Genomic DNA, 23,113 nt, shown 5'->3' on the forward strand with positions numbered 1-23,113 from the left:
TTTTGGCATTTTGTTCCTGCATTATTTTCCTGAATTCTTCAACTTTTTGTCTGTATTTTCCATGAATTTGTCTATTTTTTCCTTGTTTTTGTCAGCTTTTTGCCGCAGCTCTTGGAGAATTCTGAGTATTAGAGATTTGAATTCCGTATCAGGTAGTTCTAGTGCCTTTTCTTTTACTGGAAAGTCATCTAGTGTTTTATTTTGGACACCTACTGGAACCATCCTGTCCCGTTTTTGTAAATGTTTTGATATTGTTTGCTGTCTTCTGGGCATTCAGTAATTATGTTTTTCATTTATTGATTGTAGATTTGTTTCATCCCTTTTTAAAATAAAATTTGACTATGTCTGAGTGGGGGACTGTGTGTTCTTTATTGTTTGCTCGTCTGTGGGCACAGTACTTTTCTCCTCCTTCTCTAATTGGCAGGGTCAGTCACTCTGATATGGTACCGCAGGGCAGGTCTAGCTGAAGAGGAGTTATTGGGACGGGTTGTTTGTGGCACTTACTACAGCCACCAGGGCGGGTTGGTAATCAGTGCAGGGGAGGTTCCAGTAGACCGTGCCTGTGATGCTTGGTGGTGTGATGTTAAGCGCACGGTGCAGGTAGGCAGGTTGTAGCGGGGAGATTGTTATGTATGGAGCTAAGATAGATATGGGAGAGATGAGAGAGGAACAGGAGCCAAAAACATACAAACAAACAACAAAGGATGCTAGGGTAGCTTGCTGTTGGAGTGGAGAGATGAGAGACCTTGAAATGGAGAAAAACAGAAAGGGGAAGAGGAAGAAAAGAAAAGAATAAATAAAACTCAGAAAGGTTAAAGAAACACAAAGTTCCCAGGGATCCCACTGGTGCAGCTGTGAGGTCTGGGGAAGTCGCTCTCAGGTGTTGCAGTACAGCCTGGGTAGAAGGCATAGAGGTATACAATGCCAGGTATTCAGGGAACAGAAAGAGAAGGAAGATATAGAGAGACGAGAAACTGAGTAACGTAGAAAGACAAAAGGGGAAAAAGAGAGAAAAGAAAACGAAACAAATTAAAAGAAAAAAAAAAGAGAACCAGAAAAACCCCCCCAAGAAACAGAAGAAAAAAAAAACCAACGAAAAAAGAAATGCCCTCAGGGAACCCTCTGTACATCTGTGCAAGCAAAGGGTGTAGTCTCCTTTCCACACAGCACCGCCTGACCAGAATGGGCTCCCAACTCTTGAAAAGGAAAAGAAAACAAACAAACAATTCAAAACAAACAAACGAACAAAAGCCACAGGATCCCACCAGCGCGGCAGCCCAGACCGGGAAGCAGCTCCACCCTCGAACGGAGCTCCACAGCCCCTCAGGAAGAAGCAAAGATGGCACACGGAGCCAGGTATTTGAGCAAAAGGAGAGGGAGGTGGTTAGAGGTAAGGAAGAAATCAAAAGAAGCAGGAAAAAAAGCAACACCAATAGCCAGCAAATGGCACTCAGAGAGCCAGCTAAGTGCGGGCTGGTGGAATCCAAGCAGCCGGTGTTTTCCGTACAAGAGATTGTGGCTGCGGGAAGCAGAGGAGGCCGAGTGGGGGTGAAGAAGGGTAGGGAGTGGGAAAGCGTATATCACAAATTACCAGAGCTCTACATCCCCTCAGGAGGATGCAAAGATGGCGCACGGAGCCAGGTATTTGAGCGAAAGGAGGGGGAGTTGTTGAGAGGTAAGGAAGAAATCAAAAGAAGCAGAAAAAAAATTAACACCAGCAGTCGACAAATGGCACTTAGAGGGCCAGCCCGTTCAGGTGTGTGGAATCCGGGCAGCCTGTGTTTCCCGGACAAGGGATTGTGGCTGCGGGAAGCATAGGAGGCGGAGTGGGGGTGAAGAAGGGTGGGGCTGGGAAAGGGTAAATCACAAATTACGGGTTGTTTTGTCTCCTGCTGGAAGTTCCGTGAAGCTGCTTTCTTGTATCCTGTTTGCTGGTCTCCGATAGGAGTCCAAGACGGCGGATCCACCCTGCATTAGCTGGTTGGGAATCTCTGCATGAATCTCTCCTCGCTCTCAGTTCTCTGTCAGTTTCTCCCTCCATTTGGTGCTTGGCTGAGTTCTTTATCTCTTCATTTGATGTTTTAGGGTTTCAGGATTGTTATTTTCTCTGTTTGGCTTAGTTTTTCGGATCTTTGCTGTGGAGGGACGGCGTGGTGCTTCTGCCTAGAGCGCCATTTTGCCAGAAGAGGGCTTGCTTATGCCTTTTTCCTGCAGCCTGTGGTTACTCAGTTTGAAAATGGCCTTTGGATGCCTTACTTCCATGCCTTTTGCCTTATTTGCTTTGCCAGCTCCCACCCTTGGATTTTCTCAGTAGATGATTTCAGGCACTAATTTACTGGGAAGATTGCAGCATCCTTGCCCCTCCCTGCTTTGCACTTTACCCTGAACCACAGCAGCTGCTCCAGGGATTTGCTTGTGATGCCTGCTCTGACTGGATTGCCCTTTCCCTCTGGGTTGATAACTACTCCTCCTGTAAGATCTTGCCCAGGCACCACCACCACCTTTGAGAAGCATCTCCTGTCCTTCTAGACTAGGGGGAGGTGCCTCCCTTATCTTCTCATAATTCTTGGTGCAGATCTTGATCATTGATGAGTTACCTATTTGCACTTGTCTCTCTCATTAGATTATGAATTCCTAGAGGTTGGGGACATGTTATATCTCTTTGTGTCTCCAGTGCCCAGCACGGGGTCACCAAACACGGAATCTCCTGTTAACCATTATTGTGATCCCCCTGACATATAGATCACCTTTTATCCTTTTGTCTTTAGAGGTTTCAGAAGAATAGCCTGCCCTCAGAGTGTTTTATCTCCTTGCTATACACTGATTTCTTAGTCCTTTGGTATCTGGCTTTTGCCCTCCCTACTGTACTGAAACTGTTCTCGTGACATCTAAACTCAGAATCTTATGGTGTTTGCTTGGTCCTCAGATTCCTCTACTTTGAATAATTTGGCACTATTTTAATGAATAACTCCTTCTTAGAATTGTTCTCTTGTGTGTTTTCCTGACTTTTTTAGGCACGTTTTATTTTCTAGTTTGGAGATTTGTATTCTTTCCAGTAAAATAGCAAAGATTTCCCCCCCTTATTCTGTGCCTTATGTAGATAGGTAATATTTTGCAGTGCAGTCATTCCAAACCCACATTCCTTTTTCTTTTTACGTCAAAAGATATTTTTTCAAAGTGATAATTTGAGGTTGTAATTTATTGTTTTTTTTTTGTGTGTGTCAGTATGCATTCCATTCCCAATGGCCTTAGTTTTAATTATGTTGATTAGAATGAAAAATTATCCATCAAACTTCTGCTTAGATTAAAAAGCCAAAACCAAAAACCACAGCTACCAACAAAAAGCCTGCTATTTAATTTAAATTATACTTAAAAAAGTTGCAAGCATTAAGAATTATACATTAATAGGTTATATTTTGTTATTTCTGGCTAATAGTTATTTTAATAGGGGAAGCAGTTAAAAGAGGGAAGTTTTATTGAATTGAAAACAATTTGTAAAACTATATTACTTAATGTAAAATGTCATCAGTGATTGATAAGCTAGAGCAGAAATTATTAATCTGTTATTTCAAGGGATCCATAAACCCATGAAATTATATGTAAAGTTTTGTGTGTGTTTACATTTTTCTTCTGGGAGGATTCATAGTTTTTTCATCAGGTTCTCCAAGGAATCCTTGGCACAGGAAATGCTAAGCTTCCTGGGCTAGAATATACCCGTTGCTGTTGAGTCGATTCACACTTGTAGCGATAGGTTGCCCCATTGGGTTTCCAAGGAGTGGCTGGTGGATTAAAACTGCGGACCTTTTGGTTAGCAGCTGAGCTCTTAACCACTGCGCCATCAGGGCTCAAATATATAAGGTCTTCTAAAAGAGAAGACTATACTAACAAAAGACAAATTAGTGGTATTTTAAAAACCAGAAAACCTTCTCCAAGTTTAATCAGTTAAAAAATCTTTCAATTACTGATTTAATAATCTGAACGTTTAATAAACATAATATGATTAGACTGGCTTTTCCTAAATTAGTCAGTACAGCTCTAGTTGTTGATTTCACTTTTCCTCAGAGAAAAATAAAACCTTAGCTTGGGGAGAAAAATATCTAAGAGCATCCCTGAAAAAAGGAGACATTTTCTAGGGCAGTGATTTTTTTTCTTTAATACCTGCTCTTATGTATCAATAGGACAATTTCAGTGATCTTGAGGACTGTTTTAAGAAGATTTCAAAAAAATGTACAAAATATCCCCCATAACTCTTCCAGGGCAAAAGGGGGAGGGAATGGGTATCATGAAATGAACGATTATATAAAGCAGTAAAAGTACCTGGCAGATGGTGGGGGCTCAGTGTTGCTGAATGAATCAGTGCAGTAATCCTACCTGGTAACCAGGCACCTGCCACAGTATCAGGTGGTTGTACACAAGAACTCTTTTGATATAATGATTAGACCACCCTCGTATTATAACTACAAAAACATGCCGAGATTTCTTCATGTAGCTCTCTTGTTTCAGGTCATTGGCTGTGGAGGAAAAAGCAAGCTGCATTTAGAGATGGTTCATGTGGTTTAAAGAGGTAGTGGGGGCTTATGGAACTGTTAGTGCACATGGAAGCATACACAGAGTTTTCAGGGTGTGGACCCCTTAAGCCCATTCAGGAATCCTCTGGGAAGAAAAACTTCTTCTATAGAGAATCCTAAAATGCCTGTGACTGTATTTTTAGTGTGATCAAATAATCTCTATGCAAAACTTTTCTCTGACATTTTAACTTGTACTTTAATCAAATGTGCCATTGCATTGATGAAATACATTACATTTTAAGCAAAATGGAAAATATGGAGACGCCTCTTTCTTTTTAAAGAAACTATTCACCCTACTTTTAAATTATTTTAGCTGTAAATAAAAACATCAACCATATTTTGTTTTGTACAGCCAGAGAAAATTTTCAAGAATATCCCTTTCCTGAGACAGTTGGAGGTAAAACACGTAGAGGTCATGGCTGCTCCCAGGAAGACCTGTTCATTTTATTGCTTTTGCAGTGAGATGACTACTGATTGCTATGGAGATGCTGATTGCTGCGGCCATTACTAGGCTAGCCTAGTCACCTGTAAGAGAATGATGGCTTGGTCACCATGGTGTCCCTGTGCTTTGATCCACTTAATCTGACCACCTCCATGGCAGAGCTTGCTTGCTTATGGGAGTGCATGGGGTCTATTTTTTTTTTCCCCCGAAGAGTATATTTGGGCTACACTAATGTGTTTCTTAGCTCAATCAGACTGATACACACAGTCTAATTAAACAATTAAACACAGTGTTCTAACCATGTGATGCGAAGATTTTATTTTTAAGCCTGGCAAACACTTCACTGAGAGGCTGCTTAAAATCTATATTTCTTTGAATTGACCATTAAAAATTTTTTTTTGGGGAGGCTTTGAGCTTAATTGTATCTCTCTTTGTTGTTGAATGATTAAGTAGTTTGTGGCTTCTGGACCTAAGTTAACCAAGTGCATGATTTGTATATGTTACTGTAATCCAAGAGTATAGCCTGGGCTGTTGGCTGTTTGTGTAGCATGTCATCATTTCCATCTCTTTGAGTTGCTGTGGCTTGTTTTTCACAAGGAGTCAATCCCACTAGAATGCAGCCTGTCACATAGCTTTTCTCTCCCAGATGGAAAATGTCTGTGTGGGGTTAATACCCTCATGTCTATTTATTATTCTATTGTAGCAGTCAATGTGCTTTGGTTAACAAGTACCACTGAGTATTTACGTGATATATTATACACTTAAAGTTCTCGGCTGCTAACTGAAAGGTTGGTGGTTAGAATCCAATAGCTGCTCCTTGGGAGAAAGATGTGGCAATCTGCTTCCATAAAGATTTACAGCCTTGGAAGCCCTATGGCGCAGTTCTACTCTGTGCTACAGGGTGACTGCCGGTGGTGGGTTTAGTTTGGTTTATTACACACTTATCTTGATTTACATACGAGTGGTAAAACTTTGACCTTCAGGTAAGCAATGCAGATCTGGGAGTTTCTATAGGTTTGATTGTGATGGTTGATCAGTATTCAATAGTAAATTCCATTTCTTACCTTGTTAAAAATGAACCAGTTATTGTACCTGTAATTAAGATAATTTCATTGGTCCTTGCTGTCCTGTGAGTGCATCCCTATGCAGTTATTCTCTTCATTTTGTAATAAGCTTTGGCCAGTAGTTTGTGATTGTTTATCATTACATGTTCATTAGCCTGTGAGCGCTTGTGAGGCTAGATCCTGGGGTTCCCCCCGCTTTGTCTCCGAATTGCATACCATACTCTCGATACACAATTGCGGCTCAAAACACGCTGATAGAATGAATTGACTTGACTTCAGCCACAGTATCCTGGCACCCAGATGTAGCAAACTGGTCGCCTATGGCCTGCATTCAGTCCAAAGACGTGTTTTGCTGGGTATAAACTCTGTTTTAAAAAATTGAAATTCATAGTCAACATCTGCCCTTCATGAAAATGTTCACACAGTTCTGGATTTCTGGCTTCTCTTAAGTACTGCAGTATCTGACAAGTCTGGGACCAGATTCCTGCATGGGAGCAGCTAAGTGGTTCCATCTGCTTTGCATAGGGCATGCTTCTCTAGTCTGCCAACTGGCCCACTCCAAATTTCTGGAACTCCTGAGAACTCTGAATTTGGAATCTCTGGAATAACCCCATTTAAGGCAGCTTAGTTACTGAATCATTAAAGTAACATGTTCCTAAGGTATTATCACCTGGAATGCATGAATTTATAAAAATTGTAGTACAGGTTTTCTGAGGAATCTGGGGAAATGTATTCTTTGTAACATGCTTTTAAAAGGCATTTGGCATAATTTGGAGTTCTTTGATAAGAGAATTTAAAGGTCTTTTGGAACTGCTTGACAAGATGGACAGTGTCCTAGGATCCACATAGAACATTTCCAGGAGTGGAGCCAGTTACATTTTTATGCAGCTCTTCTCCAAAGTTTAGAAGTGTCTTAAAGCAGTAGATTTCACAGTGTGGTCCCTGGACCAGCAGCATTAGCATCACAGGAGGAACCTGTTAGAAATGCAGATTCTTGTTCCCTGCTCCACAGAATCAGAAACTCTAGGGGGTGAGACTCAGCAGTCTGTTTTAATAAGCCCTCCAGGTGATTCTGAACCACTATCTTAATAGGATGAAATAGAATGCAATAGTAAAATATGATATAGTTTAGATTTAGACTTTTTTTGAAATGTTTTAGTAATATTGACTAATTCAGCCTAAGAATTAATTTAAATTCTGAACCTTGAACCTTGTTATGGCCTCATAATTGAGATTTACACACGTTCTCAAGCTTAGTGAGAGAGCTCTGGATTCCCCTTGGCCTGTCACGCTTTCCATGTAACTGTTCATAGCAGGCCCTCTCTGCCTCCTGGCTTCTCTTCTTCGGGTAAACACAGTGTGCTCACTGTATTTCAGCCATCCCCAGGACTGCTGGTCTGGGAGTCACTCTGCGTCCAGTCAATCTGGACCACTCTGGCACTGTTCCTATTGTTTTGGGAGATAATGGAATGTAGCAAGTGACCAATAAATGTTGGCTGCTCCTGCTCGTGCTGTTTTTGCTGTTATTATAGAGGTGTGGCTGGGTCCACTGAAGAGGGTTCAGAAGGCTCTATACTCGTTTCAAGATAAAAATCTAAAATATAGGGTAGATCGTGACCACAGGTTGTGACTTGTAATGGTTAATGTTCAGCAAGCCTTGCTGCACAACAGGCAAATAGTCCCCAGGTCTTACTTGTCCTTCCATGACGTTATCCCCTTTATATTTAAGACTATATTTGTTTGATTTTGCCAGTTTCTAACTTAATTTTGCTACTGTATGCAGTGTTTCTATAATCTCTGAGGCTAATATAAAGCAAAAAGAATCTATAGAAGAGCAGGTAGCTCACTGAAAGCCAGAGACGCTGTTCTGATTTGGTAAGGGTTCTCCTTGAAGGACCTGGCCAGCATACCTGTCTCTGAGGAGACAGGCCAGAGTGAGGAAGAGGCAGCTGTTTGAGTACTGAGTCATTAGGCAGAACTGGATAAAGTATCTACTGGGCTCATTCATAAAGTAGAGTTCTGTTGTCTCCAAACACTGCCTTTCTTTCCCTGCATGGTAAAGTTCTGCCACGAAAGATCTCGAGGATAATCCTCTAGATGTTCCTCTGAACATCCTTTAGTCATCAGTATCTCCACTGGTTAGTATCTTTTTTTTTGTAGGGTGCTTTGATATGTAATATTTAGATTTTTTCTTTTTTAAAGGGAGAGACGTATTTAATATTTGAAAGGGAAAAAACCATTAAAGGGTTTTTGTATATCAGCCCCCAATTATATAAAACTATCAGCCAACCAATTGACAGAATGTTTTATTTTTCCTGAAAATTTTCATTCTAATACCAGAATCTCTCTTCTGTTGAATAGTATTGCCAGCTTGCTAGAGTAAAACTATCAGGCAAAAGAATGACCCATAAGATTGTGAATGGAAGGCCTGATTTTAGCAAGGAGGGAAGTTAGGACAAGGCCTATAATACAGAAAATTTTTCTCCGTTATGATTCACTTTGAGTTAGTTTTGATTCCTTGTGCAAGAACTCAACTCTCTGTGATCTGATCTTGGAGATACTGGCTAAGCTTCACTAAGCAGAAGATCATTTCTTGGCTCTAGTGCTTTTGAGACTTAATTAAGAAAACATTTGAATTCCAAAAACACTGAAGCAAGGTAAATTCTACAAGCTTTAACATCTTTCCTAATAATCAGGCATGAAGCTCTCATTAAGAAAATAAGTAAATAAATAAAATCAATGATGTTTGTTCCCTGTGGGCAGCTTCCCATAGGAATTTATTAAAAGGTAAATTTTCTAGGTAGATTTTGTAAAGAATATTCTTTATCTGATATAGTAATTTCTGAAAGCATGTAATGTTAAAAAAATTCTTCTAAAATCCTTAAAATGTTAATTTGTGTCATATTTACTTAAAAGACATTTTTTTAAAAAAAGATATACAGTGAGAAGAAGGTCTCCCTCAGATTCTGTGCTCTAGCTTCCTAGTTTCTGTCCCAGGATGATCTCCACTTTCCATATACTTTAGAACGAGAGAGAGAAAAAATAAACAAACAAAACAAAAAACAAGCAAATACAAAAAGTTCCAAAAAATAAAAACTGAGCATTAGTGATGATAGTACAGCAGCGTGGGTTTCTCACGTTCGGAGGGTAGATTTGTGAAATAAATACAATTCCACATTATTAAATGATAGCAGTTTTTTATGGAACATAAATTCTTTGTAGAAAAGAGCATTAAAACAGATAAACCTGCGGTTAGATGTTGATATATTCTTCCCCACAGCTGTTTTGGGGAACCAGGAAATGTAAATAGTGAGGGGACTGGGAGCCAGTAGAGCTGTTGAGTGATCGATGTTCAGTGCAACATTAATGTTCATGGGACATGGCCCATGTAAGGCATCTTTAGAAATTTGGGAGTTAGAGATCATAAGAGGAGCTTAGATCTTAAAAGCCTTTTGGTAAATCAAACCACTTATGGATGGAGAACAATAAGTGATAAAATCAAACACTCTGGCAAACATACAAATAAGAATATAAAATAGAAAAAGGAAATGTCCAGGCAGGCAGTAGTTGTAAATTGAGAAAGCAGAGACATGTGTCTGCACCACTGATAGTGACTCCTTAAGTCTTTAGATAACTTCAAGCATACCCTTGACTGAGCTAAACTGAATAAAAAATGTTAGATTTTCCTCCCCACCCCCTTTATTTCTTGCTGTTGTTCGTTGCCGTTGAGTCAATTCTGACTTGGAGTATTTTAGTCAGCAAATAAGGATGTTAGTAATAAGAGACCTTCTTTGAGGTAAAGAGTAGTTTTTAAAACTTTAGTTAAGAAGGATAATACTGTACCATTTTCAGAAAATGGGATTCTTGATTATCAAAGAAATATATGCCTAACCTGGAGTGCTAAGGGTTTCTAGGCTCTTTGCTGGGATACACGGTTTTCTGTGGTTATGTGTTAAAGCCAAAACATTGTAGTTTCACCTTAGCATAGGTCTTCAGAGTTGGAAGAGTTTTTTTTTTTTTCCTTGCAGAAAATAGAACGGTTAAGAAAGGTATATATGGTTGAGTTCTGTTTACAATTTTAAAGGGGTTCTAGAAGCAGGGATTCTCTGTGGGTTTTGGTCAATGTAAAAGATATAAACTGTTTTTATAGTCAATATGAATTTATGTATATATACTAATGTGCCTATATTTTTTGTCGAAGTATTATTACAGATACTTTGAAATATGAGTAAATTGGGCAAGTTTATTGAATTGCATCAGTGTTCTCAGTTTTTGATAATTTATTTTTGTTTTGATTAATAATTTGATTTCATTTTAACAAATCTTTTTATTTGCCTATTTCTTTTCATGTTCCTTAGCATGTATACAAGAAATCATGTTGCTTATTTTGGATTTAGTTAAATAATTGAGCATGTAGCATATTGCCTGGCATGCAGCAGTGCTTAATAATGTTTGAATCCATGAATTTAATATGGCTACTGTATTGTATTAAAACATTTGCTAATATTACTGCTTTCGATGGTTCATTTTTCCCATCAGCCATTTATTTTCAGATAATGAAAGGAATTATCGCAGCGCATTCTAATGTTGGTGATCTAGTTAATATAAGCATTTGAAGATTTTTAGAGAGGAAAATAGACTGACACATTTAAATAGAAATTGTGTAATATGAAAAGTGTAGATAACTTTTCTGGAAGTAGGGGTGGGGTGTAGGGAGTAAAAAAGGGTGAATAGACTTTACATATGAGAACAAGTCAGTTGAAAAGAACAAATCTTCAAAAATGGTTTCTATTAGTAGAGATTCCAATAATTTAATTATTTCCCATTGTATCAGTCTCTTTTCTTGGATAGATATCTATTTGTTATACTGTCAATTCTTACATCATGACTGTGCGGCAGGAAGCCTGAGCTAGTAACCCCTCGCCCCTAAATGCTCTTGCCTAAATGCCATTGAAAGTTAGGCTTCCCTGATTGTGGCATATCTTTGAAAGTTAAGAGATAATGTTTAATCTTCTGTATATGTCAGCATTTGTGTCTGTGGCTACGCTAACTCTTTCTCTCCCCTCTATCTAGTCATACAGTTTATCAAGAAAGAAAATAGTGCACTACACCTGTTTTGATCAACGGAAAAGAGCAAATGCAGCGTTTCTGATAGGTGCTTATGCTGTAAGTACTTTTTTCATGACTCTTTTCTATAATCAGACCATTGGAATGCTAGCACTGATTAATAAATTTCAGGCCACTTTTTCAGTGGGGTTGGGAGATGGTGGAGATTATTAGTATTTTGAGAATCGATCTGGAATGGAAAGTGCAGACCGCGTTGACTGTTTACTCTCTAGATTTTATTTTCTGGTAGCTAGTGAGAGAATCTTGGAACCACAATGTGTAGCTTGATTTCAAAGTTGTATAGGTGTCTTAATAAAAAGAATACCCAGCAAGGATATTTCAAGGGAAAAAAAGTATTTCTATGTTATATACTTACGATATTGTGGAAGATAAAGACTGTTGAGATAATCCTTTTTTGGGAGGAGAGGAAATCCTAGATTGCATAGGGGAGAATTAATTTTTTCTTTTTTACTCAATCTGGTCATTTATCTGTCTGTCCATCTTTTTTTCTTCTTTTCTTCCTTCCTTCCATTTATTCATCCATCCATTCATCCATCCATCCTTCCTTCCACTTATCCATCCTTCCTTCCTTCCTTTCATTTTTCCTTCCACTTATTTATCCTTCCTTCCTCCCTTCATTCTTTCCTTCCTTCCTTCCTTCTCTCCCTCCCTCCCTCCCTCTTTCCTTCTTTCCTTCCCTCCTTCACCTTTTTAAGCATCTACTATATACCAGGCATTATACTGTTGGCTAGAGCACGCAATTTGATATGGATGGGGGATAGATTAAAAAAAAAAAAAATTAAATTGCTCTTTTTATGGTAGGGATATGTACCTAGTAAGCAGTGGCATAAAGTGGTAGAAATACGCTCTACTTGGGGTGCATCAGGGAAGTAAGTCTTCATTGGCCTTGAAGGATAATTGGATATTCACCTGTTGGGGAGTAGCTTATGGAAAAATAAAATAGGAATTTGTAATAGTTAGGTATGACAGGTATAGAGTGTGGGGGTGGGGAAAAGTAGGTGTGAGGTGTGGAGTCGCCTTGCTGAAAGCCATTTGACCTTTGTTCTCATTTCATTTGAGAGCTGTACCTGAGGCTAATGAATGGGGGCTAACCAGACCAAGAGAGACCAACTGAGGGCCTGATGCTGACTAAGTCTCATGAGGCATGATATAATCTATCATGGCCCAGTGGTGAGGCTGATAAGTCCTGAGGACAGAGGCTCACTGGGGCCCCAATGCTGACTAAGCCTCATGTTCATGATGTAATTTATCATGGCCCTGTGGCGAGGCTGGAGAAAAGCCCTGAGGCTCAGATGGAACTTCCTGGTTGGTGACCATGCACAGGAGAGGGTAGCACATCCCTGTTTGGGACATGGAATTGCGCTATGACCCCTCCCAGGCCTCATCCTATGCAGCTCTTCATTTGTATCCTTTTTGGTTGTATAGATCTGTAGTCAGTGTGGTATGCTCTCTGAGTATTCTGTGAGTTGTTCCAGTTTATTAATGAACCCACAGGGCCAGTGAGAGCCAGCAGGTGCTGGCATCTGCCTGTTCAGCAGTCTGAAAGAAGGTATCCTTCTAATGTGTGTGCTCTGACCTAGCCCTGGGTGGCTGGGGCTGAGAGAGTGCTGCATGAGCAGCTGGTGACGAGGAGGGAGAAGTGGGAGGGTGAGGACTGGATCCATTTCCACACTTTGGGAATCAGATTCATGCTGATCCTTGCCATACAGTTAGCAATGAAGGTGGGATTTGCCTGCTGTGCCCTTTGCTCAGGTCAGTAGGCAAGATATGAGGGAGGAGAGGAGGAGGAGAGTAGAACATGGACTGAATTATCATGAAGTTTTGGATTGCCAAAGAATTTCTGCCTTAGTCTGATAGCAGGGGGGAGACCATGAAAGATTTTCAGCAGTGAAGTAAAACAAGATTATTTATTACGTTTGTGATTATGATAACAGAGGAGGTTAACTTCTCGCATTTTACTCAAATTCATATACAAGTGTTTGCAGCTGGCAAACTGAATATAACTTGTGTATATTGCAGCTTCCCTAATAACTAGACAAAACTTTCAAACATAATTTCAGTTAGAAATTTTGTTCTCTGCAAACACTAAAATGTAAACATGAGTTACACAGAATGTGCTAGGGAGTTTTGGAGTGGATAAGTTTCAATTTTCTCTATATACCAGGATTGGGTGAAAACTTGGAAGGAAGAAACCATAGGGCTAAAATATACTTGTAATAGCTTTTAGGGATGTGTGTGATATCCATTTAAGAATATGTCAGTTTGAAAGCAGGGAGAAGAGGGGTGTCATTTCCCTCATCTGTGGTGGAGGGGGGCCCTGTGTTTCTCTGAAGCTTGAAAGTACACTGCTGTGTGACCTTTCAAGGGCCTCATTCTGAGCACCAGCTACTAGGCATCAAACTCTGCCACATCAAACCAAAAGCTACAGGGGAAAAAAATCCAGCTATATTGTTGGAAAGACTGTCAGCTGTTGCACGTGTAGGCTGAGAACAGTGGCAAGCTGTGGGCCCAGGACCTTGCTTCTAGGACTGAGGTGCCCAACCTGTCCACCTTTTCTCCCCCTGATGTGGCTGTGGTGAAGCCTTGTGCCATCCCATGTGGCACCTTTTCTTCTTCTGTTTACAGACAGCATTATATAGTAGAAAGAATAGTGGCTAAAACCAAAAAAAACCAAACCCATTGCCGTCAAGTCGATTCCAACTCATAGTGACCCTGTAGGTCAGAGTAGAACTGCCCCATAGGGTTTTCAAGGCTGGAAATCTTTACGGGAGCAGATGACTACTTCTTTCTCCTGCGGAGTGGCTGATAGGTTCGAACCACCAACTTTTCGGTTAGCAGCCGAGTGCTTTAACCACTGCGCCACCAGGGCTCCTTAGAAAGAACAGTGTATAAGTCAAAAGAACATGAGATTTTAGTCCTGAATTGTCGCTGTGATGATAGGTGAGCCGCTTTCTCTCTCTTAGCTTTTATTGAGTTTCCTTATCTGTAAAATGAGTTGGGTGCAATGACCTCCAAGTTTCTTTCCAATTCTTAAGATGCTAGGATTATCTGTAGTGCCAGCCAGGCTTTTGCTTTTGTTTTAAGAGCATACAGGAGAAACTGGCTGTTGGCATGGAGGTCCTGTGAGGTGCTGGTAAGCTGAATTAAGCAGGCATGCTTCTTTTTCACTTTACATTGATAATTACTACTCGTTTGGAACTGATAATTGACATCACTCTGGCCTTCTAACTATGAAAATCTCAAGCCTTTTCTCACAAAAGGACCTTGACATTTCTGTTTCCTTTATCTGGAGTCTTCTGACCTTAGATCTTTGCATGCGATTCCTTTTAATGTCACCTCCTCAGAAAGGCATTCTTTGAATGAAGTTATGCCCTGCTATACCCACCCCCCAGTCACTTTCTAGCCTTTTGCTGTTTAATTTTTTTTATAGTGCCTGTCATGGATTGAATTATATCCCCCCAAAATATCTGTCAGCTTGGCTGGTTCATGATTCCAGTATTGTATGATTGTGTAATCTGATGTGATTTCCTTATGTGTTGTAAACTCTATCACTATGATGAGGTTATATGTGATCTCCTTATGTGTTGTAAATTCTATCACTGTGATGAGGTTATACTGATGAGGTTTACAAGGTTAGATAGTGTCTTAATGCAATCTCTTTTGAGATATAAAAGAGAGAATGAGCAGAGACACATGTGAACCTCATACCACCAAGAAAGCAGTGCTGGGAGCAGAGCACATCCTTTGGACCTGAAGTTCCTGTACAGAGAAGCTTCCAGACCAAAGGAAGACTGATGCATCACCAGGACCTTCCTCCAGAGCCAAAAGAGAGAGAAAGCCTTCTCCTGGAGCTGATGCCCTGAATTTGGACTTGTAGCCTACTGGACTGCGAGAGAATAAACTTCTCTTTGTCAAGCCATCCACTCATGGTATTCCTGTTAGAGCAGCACTAGATGACTAAGATAGTGCCCTACTGACTGAAATTACCTTGTTCATTTATGTATTTACTTGTTTATTTTCTCTCTTCCCCAGACTAGAATACAAGCTCCATGAGGGTAGGGACCTTGTCTGTCTTATTCATTACTGTGTCTAAAGAATGACAAAATATTTAACAAGGGGTTAAGACGAAAAAACCAGTTGCTATTGAGTCAACTTTGACTCATGGCAACCCCATGTGTGTCAGAGCAGAACTGTACTCTATAGGATTTTCAATGGCTGATTTTTCAGAAGTAGGTTTCCAGGCCTTTCTTTTGGGGCACCGCTGAGTGTACTCAAACCTTCAACCTTTCAGACTCTTTGCCCATCCAGGGACTTCTAACAAGGGGTTAGGTCCAGGTATTCACCAGCTGAATTGGAAGCTGGCCACAAAGCTGAGGCAGGTTCCTGGAGGCTTCCTGCTGTTCAAGTCCCTTAACCCATAAGTTACTGAGTTGGGAAATTTTGAGGTGGAGGAGTGTCCCAGGGGAGATACTAGGGTGGCTAGGATGGGGTGGGCAGCAGCTTTTTACTAATTGGTATGGAACTATTTCAGTATTTGAACACAGAGTGCCATCTTAGAACTGTGCCTGGCACATCATAGGTGCTCCATAAATATCTATTGAATGAATGAATGATGGAATGGAAAAATGTAAAAGAAGGAAGGTCATATATGGGGAAGCTGCAGATGTAAAGTAGTATCTTCCTCATTACCAGAGTATTTCTGGTAGTGACTGAGCCAACTATAGTCTCTAAAGATGCAGAGTCAAAGGAAAGATCATAGACCAACGGCAGTACCTGGTATAAAAATGCAAATCCCTCCTGTGCTTTTGAGATGTGACTCCTTGTGTCAAAGGGAGTACACCTCCAGGGAGTCAGGGCTTTAATCTGGTTTCTCCATTGGGTTATGACTTCAAGTAAGTCACAGAAGCTTTTGTGTCTCTATTTCCTTATCTCTCAATGGGGAAGAGCCTTTCCGTGGTATTTCATAGAGCTGTGATGAAGATCAAGACAGATTAAATATAGAACATCATGTTCAGTGGAGAATCGTAAAGTGGATGATCCTAAAGCCAGTGTTAACTGGGACATTGTGGCCACTGGAGATCACAGGGATAATAGATGACAGGCACCCATTTCAGACAAGTTCAAGCTGGTGAAGCATCTCTTTAGCTGTGACATGTGGTCCTTGAGATGGAAGGCTCATGGGCTTATGACAAAGGAGTCAAGGAGAGTTTGGATCAGGCCAAAAAGGACTAAGAGTTGGAAAATAGTTTAGAAAATTAAATTCAGAGTTAAGGAGAATTAAAAAAAAAAAATTTTTTTTCAGATACGTGGAAGACTCTTTAACAGAGGTGGTAACTGCGTTGTTTTCTTCCTTAACCTACTTGTTAAGTCACCGAATTGCTAAATGAGTGTTCTGCATTCTGGATTCTATCTGGGACTAGCTTGAACCAGTTGTTAGGTCTGAATGGGGGATTACAAGGCTGAGATTTATAGACATTCTAACCTTGCATGTCTGCTATTTATTTTTAAAGACTACGCTTAAGGTCTTAGTAATTATAGTCACTACTAAGTCTGCTACTAATTGCGAAGAAGCCATTCCCCATCTGGTGTAAAGGTTGAGAGCATGACTTTAGTAGAAGACCAGTCTTGACTTTAAATCTACTTGCGAATTTTTGTCTTGAGCAAATTATTTAACTCATCCGAACTCCCTTTTTTTTTTCATGTTTGAAACAGGGATAATAATTCCCTGCCTAACAGAGTTGTGGTGAGAACTGATGGAAGTCAGTGCCTGGTACTGTAGGAATGTCTGGTGGCTCTGGGCAGGAAACCGTGTGGCCTTCCAAAAAGTTTCTGAATAATCTCTTGCCTCTTATGCCTAGTTTGATGCTTGGATCCTTAGGCTAAACCCCTGCAGATCTGAAAATCTGAAGACTTCCTCTCCCTTTTTGTCTGCCGATCTTTCCTCCTTTCCATTCCATTTTACACTTAATTCCTTTGCTGGCTCAGTAACACTCCAAAAAAACCAAAAACCAAACCTGTTGCCATAGGGTCGATTCCAACTCATAGCGACCCTCAGATGATTGTTAATGTGATTTGCTGTTTAGAGTAATTCATCACAAGGTATGAGTATGAGGTTTTCTGTCCCACCTACTATGTTACTTGCATTTTACAAAGGAAGAACCTGTCTAAACTAAATAAATTTCTAATTTGTAGGATGTGTATTCAGGCATTCATTAATTTAGTAAATATTTATTAAGCTTCTATGAGCCCTGCCTGGCATTGTAGTGTGTTCTGGGAAACTAAAAAAAAAAAAAAAAGAATGAACGCCTAGCTTAGAGGAGGAGATAGATGAGCAGTACATAATTGTGAAAAGTGTGCAGCAGGTGCCAAATCTGGATAAATATGAATTCATCCAACAATTGTGTTTTTGAGCCCCCATGCATCAGGCCATGTTCTAGGAGTTGAGGATATTGAGGTGAATAGTGGATACTCCCTGCCTTGTGGTGTGTGTTGGGGGTGGGATGGGGTGGTTGGAGGGAGGTGGGAAGGATCAACCCTGAAGACATGGGGAAGGATCAAAGAGGGAATAGCATGGAAGTGAGGATTTTTTTTTCTCATGGAGGGGAGGGAGACATTGAGAGATTATATTTTAAATATTTAGTTTGAAGGATGATATAATGAGAAGATAGGGTTTTTTATTTATTTTTTTCATTGTGCTTTAGGTGAAAGTTTATAGCTCAAGTTAATTTCTCATACAAAAATTAATACACATATTGTTTTGTAACATTAGTTTCAATCCCCACAATGTGACAGCACACTCACCTTTTCCACCCCGGGTTCTCTGTGTCCATTCAACCAGTTCCTGTCCCTTCCTGCCTTCTCATTCTGTCTCTGGGCAGGAGCTGCCCATTTGGTCTCGTATATCTGATTGAACTAAGAAGCACACTCCTCACATGTATTATTTTTTGTTTTATAGTCCTGTGTAATCTTTGTCTAAAAAGTGGATTTCGGGAATGGTTTCAGTTCTGGGTTAACAGAGTGTCCAAGGGCCATAGTTTCGAGGGTTCCTCCAGTCTCTGTCAGACCGTTAAGTCTGTTTTTTTTACGTGAATTTGAGTTCTACTCCATGCTTTTCTCCTGCTCCATCAGGGACTCTATTGTGTTCTCTGTCAGGGTGAGAGTTGTTTTTTCTCTTACAGTTTTTAAATTAAAAAAATGGCATAACCACATTATAGAAAACAGGAAAATTCTTCTTTAATTGTATCGCTCTAAACCTTAGCTGGTGACTTAGATGTAATTGCAGTGTGGAGGCCCGGTGGCACAGTGGCTAAGCACTCGACTGCTAACCAAAAGGTGGAGGTTTGAATCTATCAACCGCTTCGCAGAGAAAGATGTGGCAGTCTGCTTCTGAAAAGATTGCAGCCTTGGGATTCCGATGGGGCAGTTCTACTCTGTCCTGTAGGGCTGCTATGAGTAGGAGTCAACTCGATGTCATTGGGTTTTTTTTCTTAGTTTTAATTGCAACGAGGTTTTGTGACCCTTTTTCCACTTTGCCTACATGTGTTTTGCCATTTTGCTGCTGTCAAATAGTATTCCATTTAGAGGGTATACCATTGTTTAACATTTTATATTCTTTTCGGATTTTTTTATAATGTGGTAAGCATCTTCCTGCATTATAAATGTTTTTCTTTCTTTTATGGATTTTTGTCTTTATATTACCAGAAGTAGGATTAATAGATTAAAAAAAAAAATCAGCATTTGTATGGTGCTTGGAGCATATATTTGAGCCTGTTTGCACTAAATTTGGTATTATGTGAAATCTTCAGTTTCATACACCTTTTCATGTTGGATATAAACATCAAAATTTTTGAAATTTGTTAGATGAAAATGATACTTCATTTGTTTTACAAATCATTTCTTTGATTGTTGGTGAGATTTATTATGTGGTTTTATTTACAAGTTCATTAACTTTTTGAATAGTTTGTTTTTTTAAAAATTGTCTTCTGTATTTGAACCATTTAAAAGTTGAAAAGGGGCTGTCAATCTCTTTCCTTAAAAAAAAGTCACTTTCCTGTGTCTAATTTATATTAAGAGATACAGACCTTTAGAAATCACACTTATCGGTCCAAGTTTCTGTAGAAAACTAGAAAGTCCATGTACCTTAAATTCTGTTACTCATCAAAGTGCTCTATTAAGTGCTTCTGTACACCTGAATACAAAGATGGTTAATTGGAACTACTGACTGAATGAGTATTCAACACTAAGGTGTCTGCTAACTAAACAAAATTATATTCAGAACGGTATGATTTAAAAGTGATCAGTGTGTGCATGCTTGTGTGCGTGTGTGTGTTTAAACCATTGGAAGTTGATAAACCAGGCAGTGACGTCACTAGGGTTGGTGTCACCCAGTGCGGTAACTCATGGTGTCACCCTCCCCCCACCATGGACCTACTGCCGTACCAGACCATATAGAATCCTTAGTAACGTTCTTCTGTACTAATGTTACTCATAAATTGTACTCCTTCTTTTCCTTTAATTACTACTTCATTCTCAAAAAAGTTATTGATACAGGTTTACAAATTCTAATTGCCACAATACTGTAGCTAAAACACCAGAAAATTGGACAAAATCAGCAACTATAAAAACACCAGCAGCAACGAAAACAACAGCACGCACGTGCTTGTAGCCTGTGCAGATGAAACCAGGTGATTCAAAGTGTCGTTGTAACTGAGGAATAATGACAGCTGTGACTGGAGCGTATTAGAAGAGTCAAAAAGTAAATTAGCATGGAGTGTTAGCCTTGCAGGTATATTGATACATGTAAGCTGGATTTACAAAAAATGTTTTTGTTGTGATAACTAACTACAGGGATATTTTTATAGATAAGCATTTTGGTGTCACCCCCTCTGACGGTATCACCTGGTGTGGTCCACACCCCACGCACACCCCTAGTGATGCCACTGAAACCAGCCCAAGTAACTCTCTCTCTCTATATATATATTTTGTTTGTTTGTTTGGCCTAAGCCTATTAGCTTCCTTAATCCTGTAACTTGCACTTCATTAGTAAATTGCAATTTCAGACTGCTGTAAATTGTCATTAAAGGACAAGTAGGCTAAACAAATGTTATTTAAAATTTAGGTACAATTTCCAAGAAAATGGTGCATTCAAAATCATAAGGCATTTACTCTAAATATTTTTTAAGTCAGTAACATAATGGATGTCAGCTAACAGTTGTGTCATCCTTTGTGGCTTCTTTGTAAATCTAAGATAATGTTTGCTTCACCTCATAGAAATTTGGAGAGGAAGGGAGGGGTGGCACACGGCTGGGGCAGGGCAAGTTCCTGTTTGCGATTCCTTCCTTTTACAGTTTGATAGGCAAGAATGCTTTTGTAAGATTGCCTGTAAGTGGCCCTGACAGTGTTTTAGCTTTGTAGGCTTGTGTTTTTGGTGGCTGTAAACAGGCCAGTCTCCCTAAAGTCATACAGCATGTTTCCATTTTGTATCTCTGAGTTTGGAGGTTCTGTTAGTTTTCTGCATATGCTTAGAGCAGTGTCATTTCTTAGTCAGCTCTCTTCATGTGATTCATTTAGTTTTATGACCAAGGGATATTGGCGGTTTGCCTTTCATTTGTGGAAGGTTTGTTTCCCGAATTAAACGGAATACATCTTTCAGTTTTTTTTTTTTTTTTTCCTATTCTCCTCATGAGTTGGAATCGACTCAACGGCAACTAACAACAACAATATTCTCTTTTGACATCCTGATAAACAAGTTTCCTCTGTGCTGTAAATAAGCGTGTGTGTGTGTGTGTGTATAGTACTGATGCACTGTGTATGCTTACAGCAGTTCAGTTATACATTTCTGAAGCTTATTAGTAGCCTTGGTATGACATATACCTTCATTGTGAAAAAGCTTGTGTCCATTTGTTTCATTTATATTATGAATTAAGGGAATATACTTTTTTAATGCTTGAAATTTTATTATTTATTTACTTATTTATTATCTCTCCCTTTAAGCAAAGAGACTTGTCTTGTTTCCTACAATAGCCTCAGCGTCTAGTACAGTGTCTGACACATCCAAAATACACAATAAATATTTTTGGGATGAATGACTGAGTGTTTAATTGATAAAGTAAGTCTTAATAGGTTATCTCCCACAGTTCTTGGAAGTTTAATATGGAGTAATTTAAAAACTGGAGTGCATAAAAATAAATTATAAAGTCAATACTAATTGTAAAAATAATAGCAAGAATCACAGAGTTTGTTTTGAGGCATTAATTACTTAATTTTTTTAAGTTACTGAGTAAAACAAGGTGTTTTATGTAGTTTCCTAAAATTTTAGAACTGAGGTGGACTTTGTTAATATACACAAACATTCGAAATAGTGTTATGGACGGTGGTCTTAATTTTAACCCCAACATATGTTTTTCTCAAGAAATACTGATTTATACTTATAAGTGGTTGCAAACAAATGTCAGTAATTTTTTTTTAACAGCTACCCTTTCAATCTCAGGGTATTTTTCAATAAAAAGTAATCCAAAAGCTTGAAAGAGGAATACTAGAAAAATTTTGAATCAAAGTTGAGTTTTTAAAATTTTCTATATGTATTGGTTATGAATCACACTAAAGCCCTGAAGACATCTATTATGTGCTATTGCCATAGGTTAGTATGGCTGCTAACTAAAAGGTTGGCAATTCAAATCCACCATCCGCTTCTTGGAAACCCTGTGAGGCAGTTCTACACTTTCCTGTAGGGTCGCTGTGAGTTGGAATCGACTTGACGGCAATGGATTTGGCTTTGGGTTTTTATTGTCAGAGTGTGACTTGAAATATATTTGCTGTGCTTTATGTGAGAGCATTTCATGCCTGGGCCTCACATTTTACCTGAATGTGGGCCATCGCTGTTCAATTTTATACAAGTATCTGGACAAGAACAGTCTCACATTTAGACATATCCCTAGTGCAGAGCTACAGTCTTCCTGACCAGTTAGTCCTTTACTAGAATAAATATAGAAACTCGAGATACCATTCCAGGTTTTACACAAAAATGAGATTATTTTGCTGCCCAAGTATATGCACCAGTGATTCCCACCATGGTTAAATTTGATATTGAATGCATTTGATTGTGTTTATTTTTTTCTTTTAGTTTAAAAATAAACATACATTAATAAAAACATTGGACCTACTTTTGCAGAATGACTGAAGCATCTCCACAGGAAACTCACTTTGAAAACTGGGCTCCAGTTCTGCTTTCTCACTTTACAGATGGGGAATCTGACCCCAGAGAGAGACTGAGTGTCAGACCTTGTTAGTGAAAAAGACTAGAACTCAAGTCCCTAAATTCCCTGTTAAGACCTTTATCCAGTCCCAGCATAACTTAAGCAGAACTTGTCTTGGAATAATGTACTGCACCTAAACCCTAATAGTCTGCAGAAGAATGAAAATAGCATGTGGTGTGGAAGGGTAACATTTCCCAGTTAGAAAGCATTGTTTCAAATACACCAGTCATGCAGTTTCTCTTCCAGGTGGCATCTGAGCTTTCATTCTGGCTAATGGGGCTAATGCCCTGAATACCTTTGTGTGCCAGCCAGGTTCAATGCCAGTTCTTCTCACATTTGCTTTTGGTGATGTCTGTGGACATTTTAAGAGTAGGTCTACATGGAAGGGAGTGATAGGGGAACAGGAGAACTAAGCAGTGACACGGAGTGGGTTGAACCAGTAGCTTAGGACAGGGTTTTCAAACTTTTTTCACCACAAACCACAGGAAGAAATATATTTTTCATTGCAGCTTAGTACACGCTCATGCACACACACGCCATTCACAGGTATAATTGAAACAAAATGCTATTTTCATTCTTCTGCAGACTATTAGGGTTTAGGTGCAGTACATTATTCCAAGACAAGTTCTGCTTAAGTTATGCTGGGACTGGATAAAG

The 23,113-nt window shown here is 39.4% G+C and overlaps 1 protein-coding gene across 4 annotated transcripts in view; it reads left to right on the forward strand.

Annotated features, from left to right (window-relative positions):
* CDC14A (cell division cycle 14A) overlaps positions 1–23,113 on the forward strand; it is a 189,447-nt gene that overhangs the window by 36,145 nt on the left and 130,189 nt on the right. For all 4 annotated transcript variants that reach the window (XM_023739992.1, XM_004385721.2, XM_023739994.1 and 1 more), the window contains exon 4: positions 11,148–11,240. In XM_023739992.1, coding sequence (XP_023595760.1) covers positions 11,148–11,240 — 93 coding nt within the window. The remainder of the gene's footprint in view (positions 1–11,147; positions 11,241–23,113) is intronic.

This window comes from Trichechus manatus, unplaced genomic scaffold (assembly GCF_000243295.1).
Source record: "Trichechus manatus latirostris isolate Lorelei unplaced genomic scaffold, TriManLat1.0 scaffold00144, whole genome shotgun sequence".
Classification (NCBI taxonomy): Eukaryota; Metazoa; Chordata; class Mammalia; order Sirenia; family Trichechidae; genus Trichechus; species Trichechus manatus.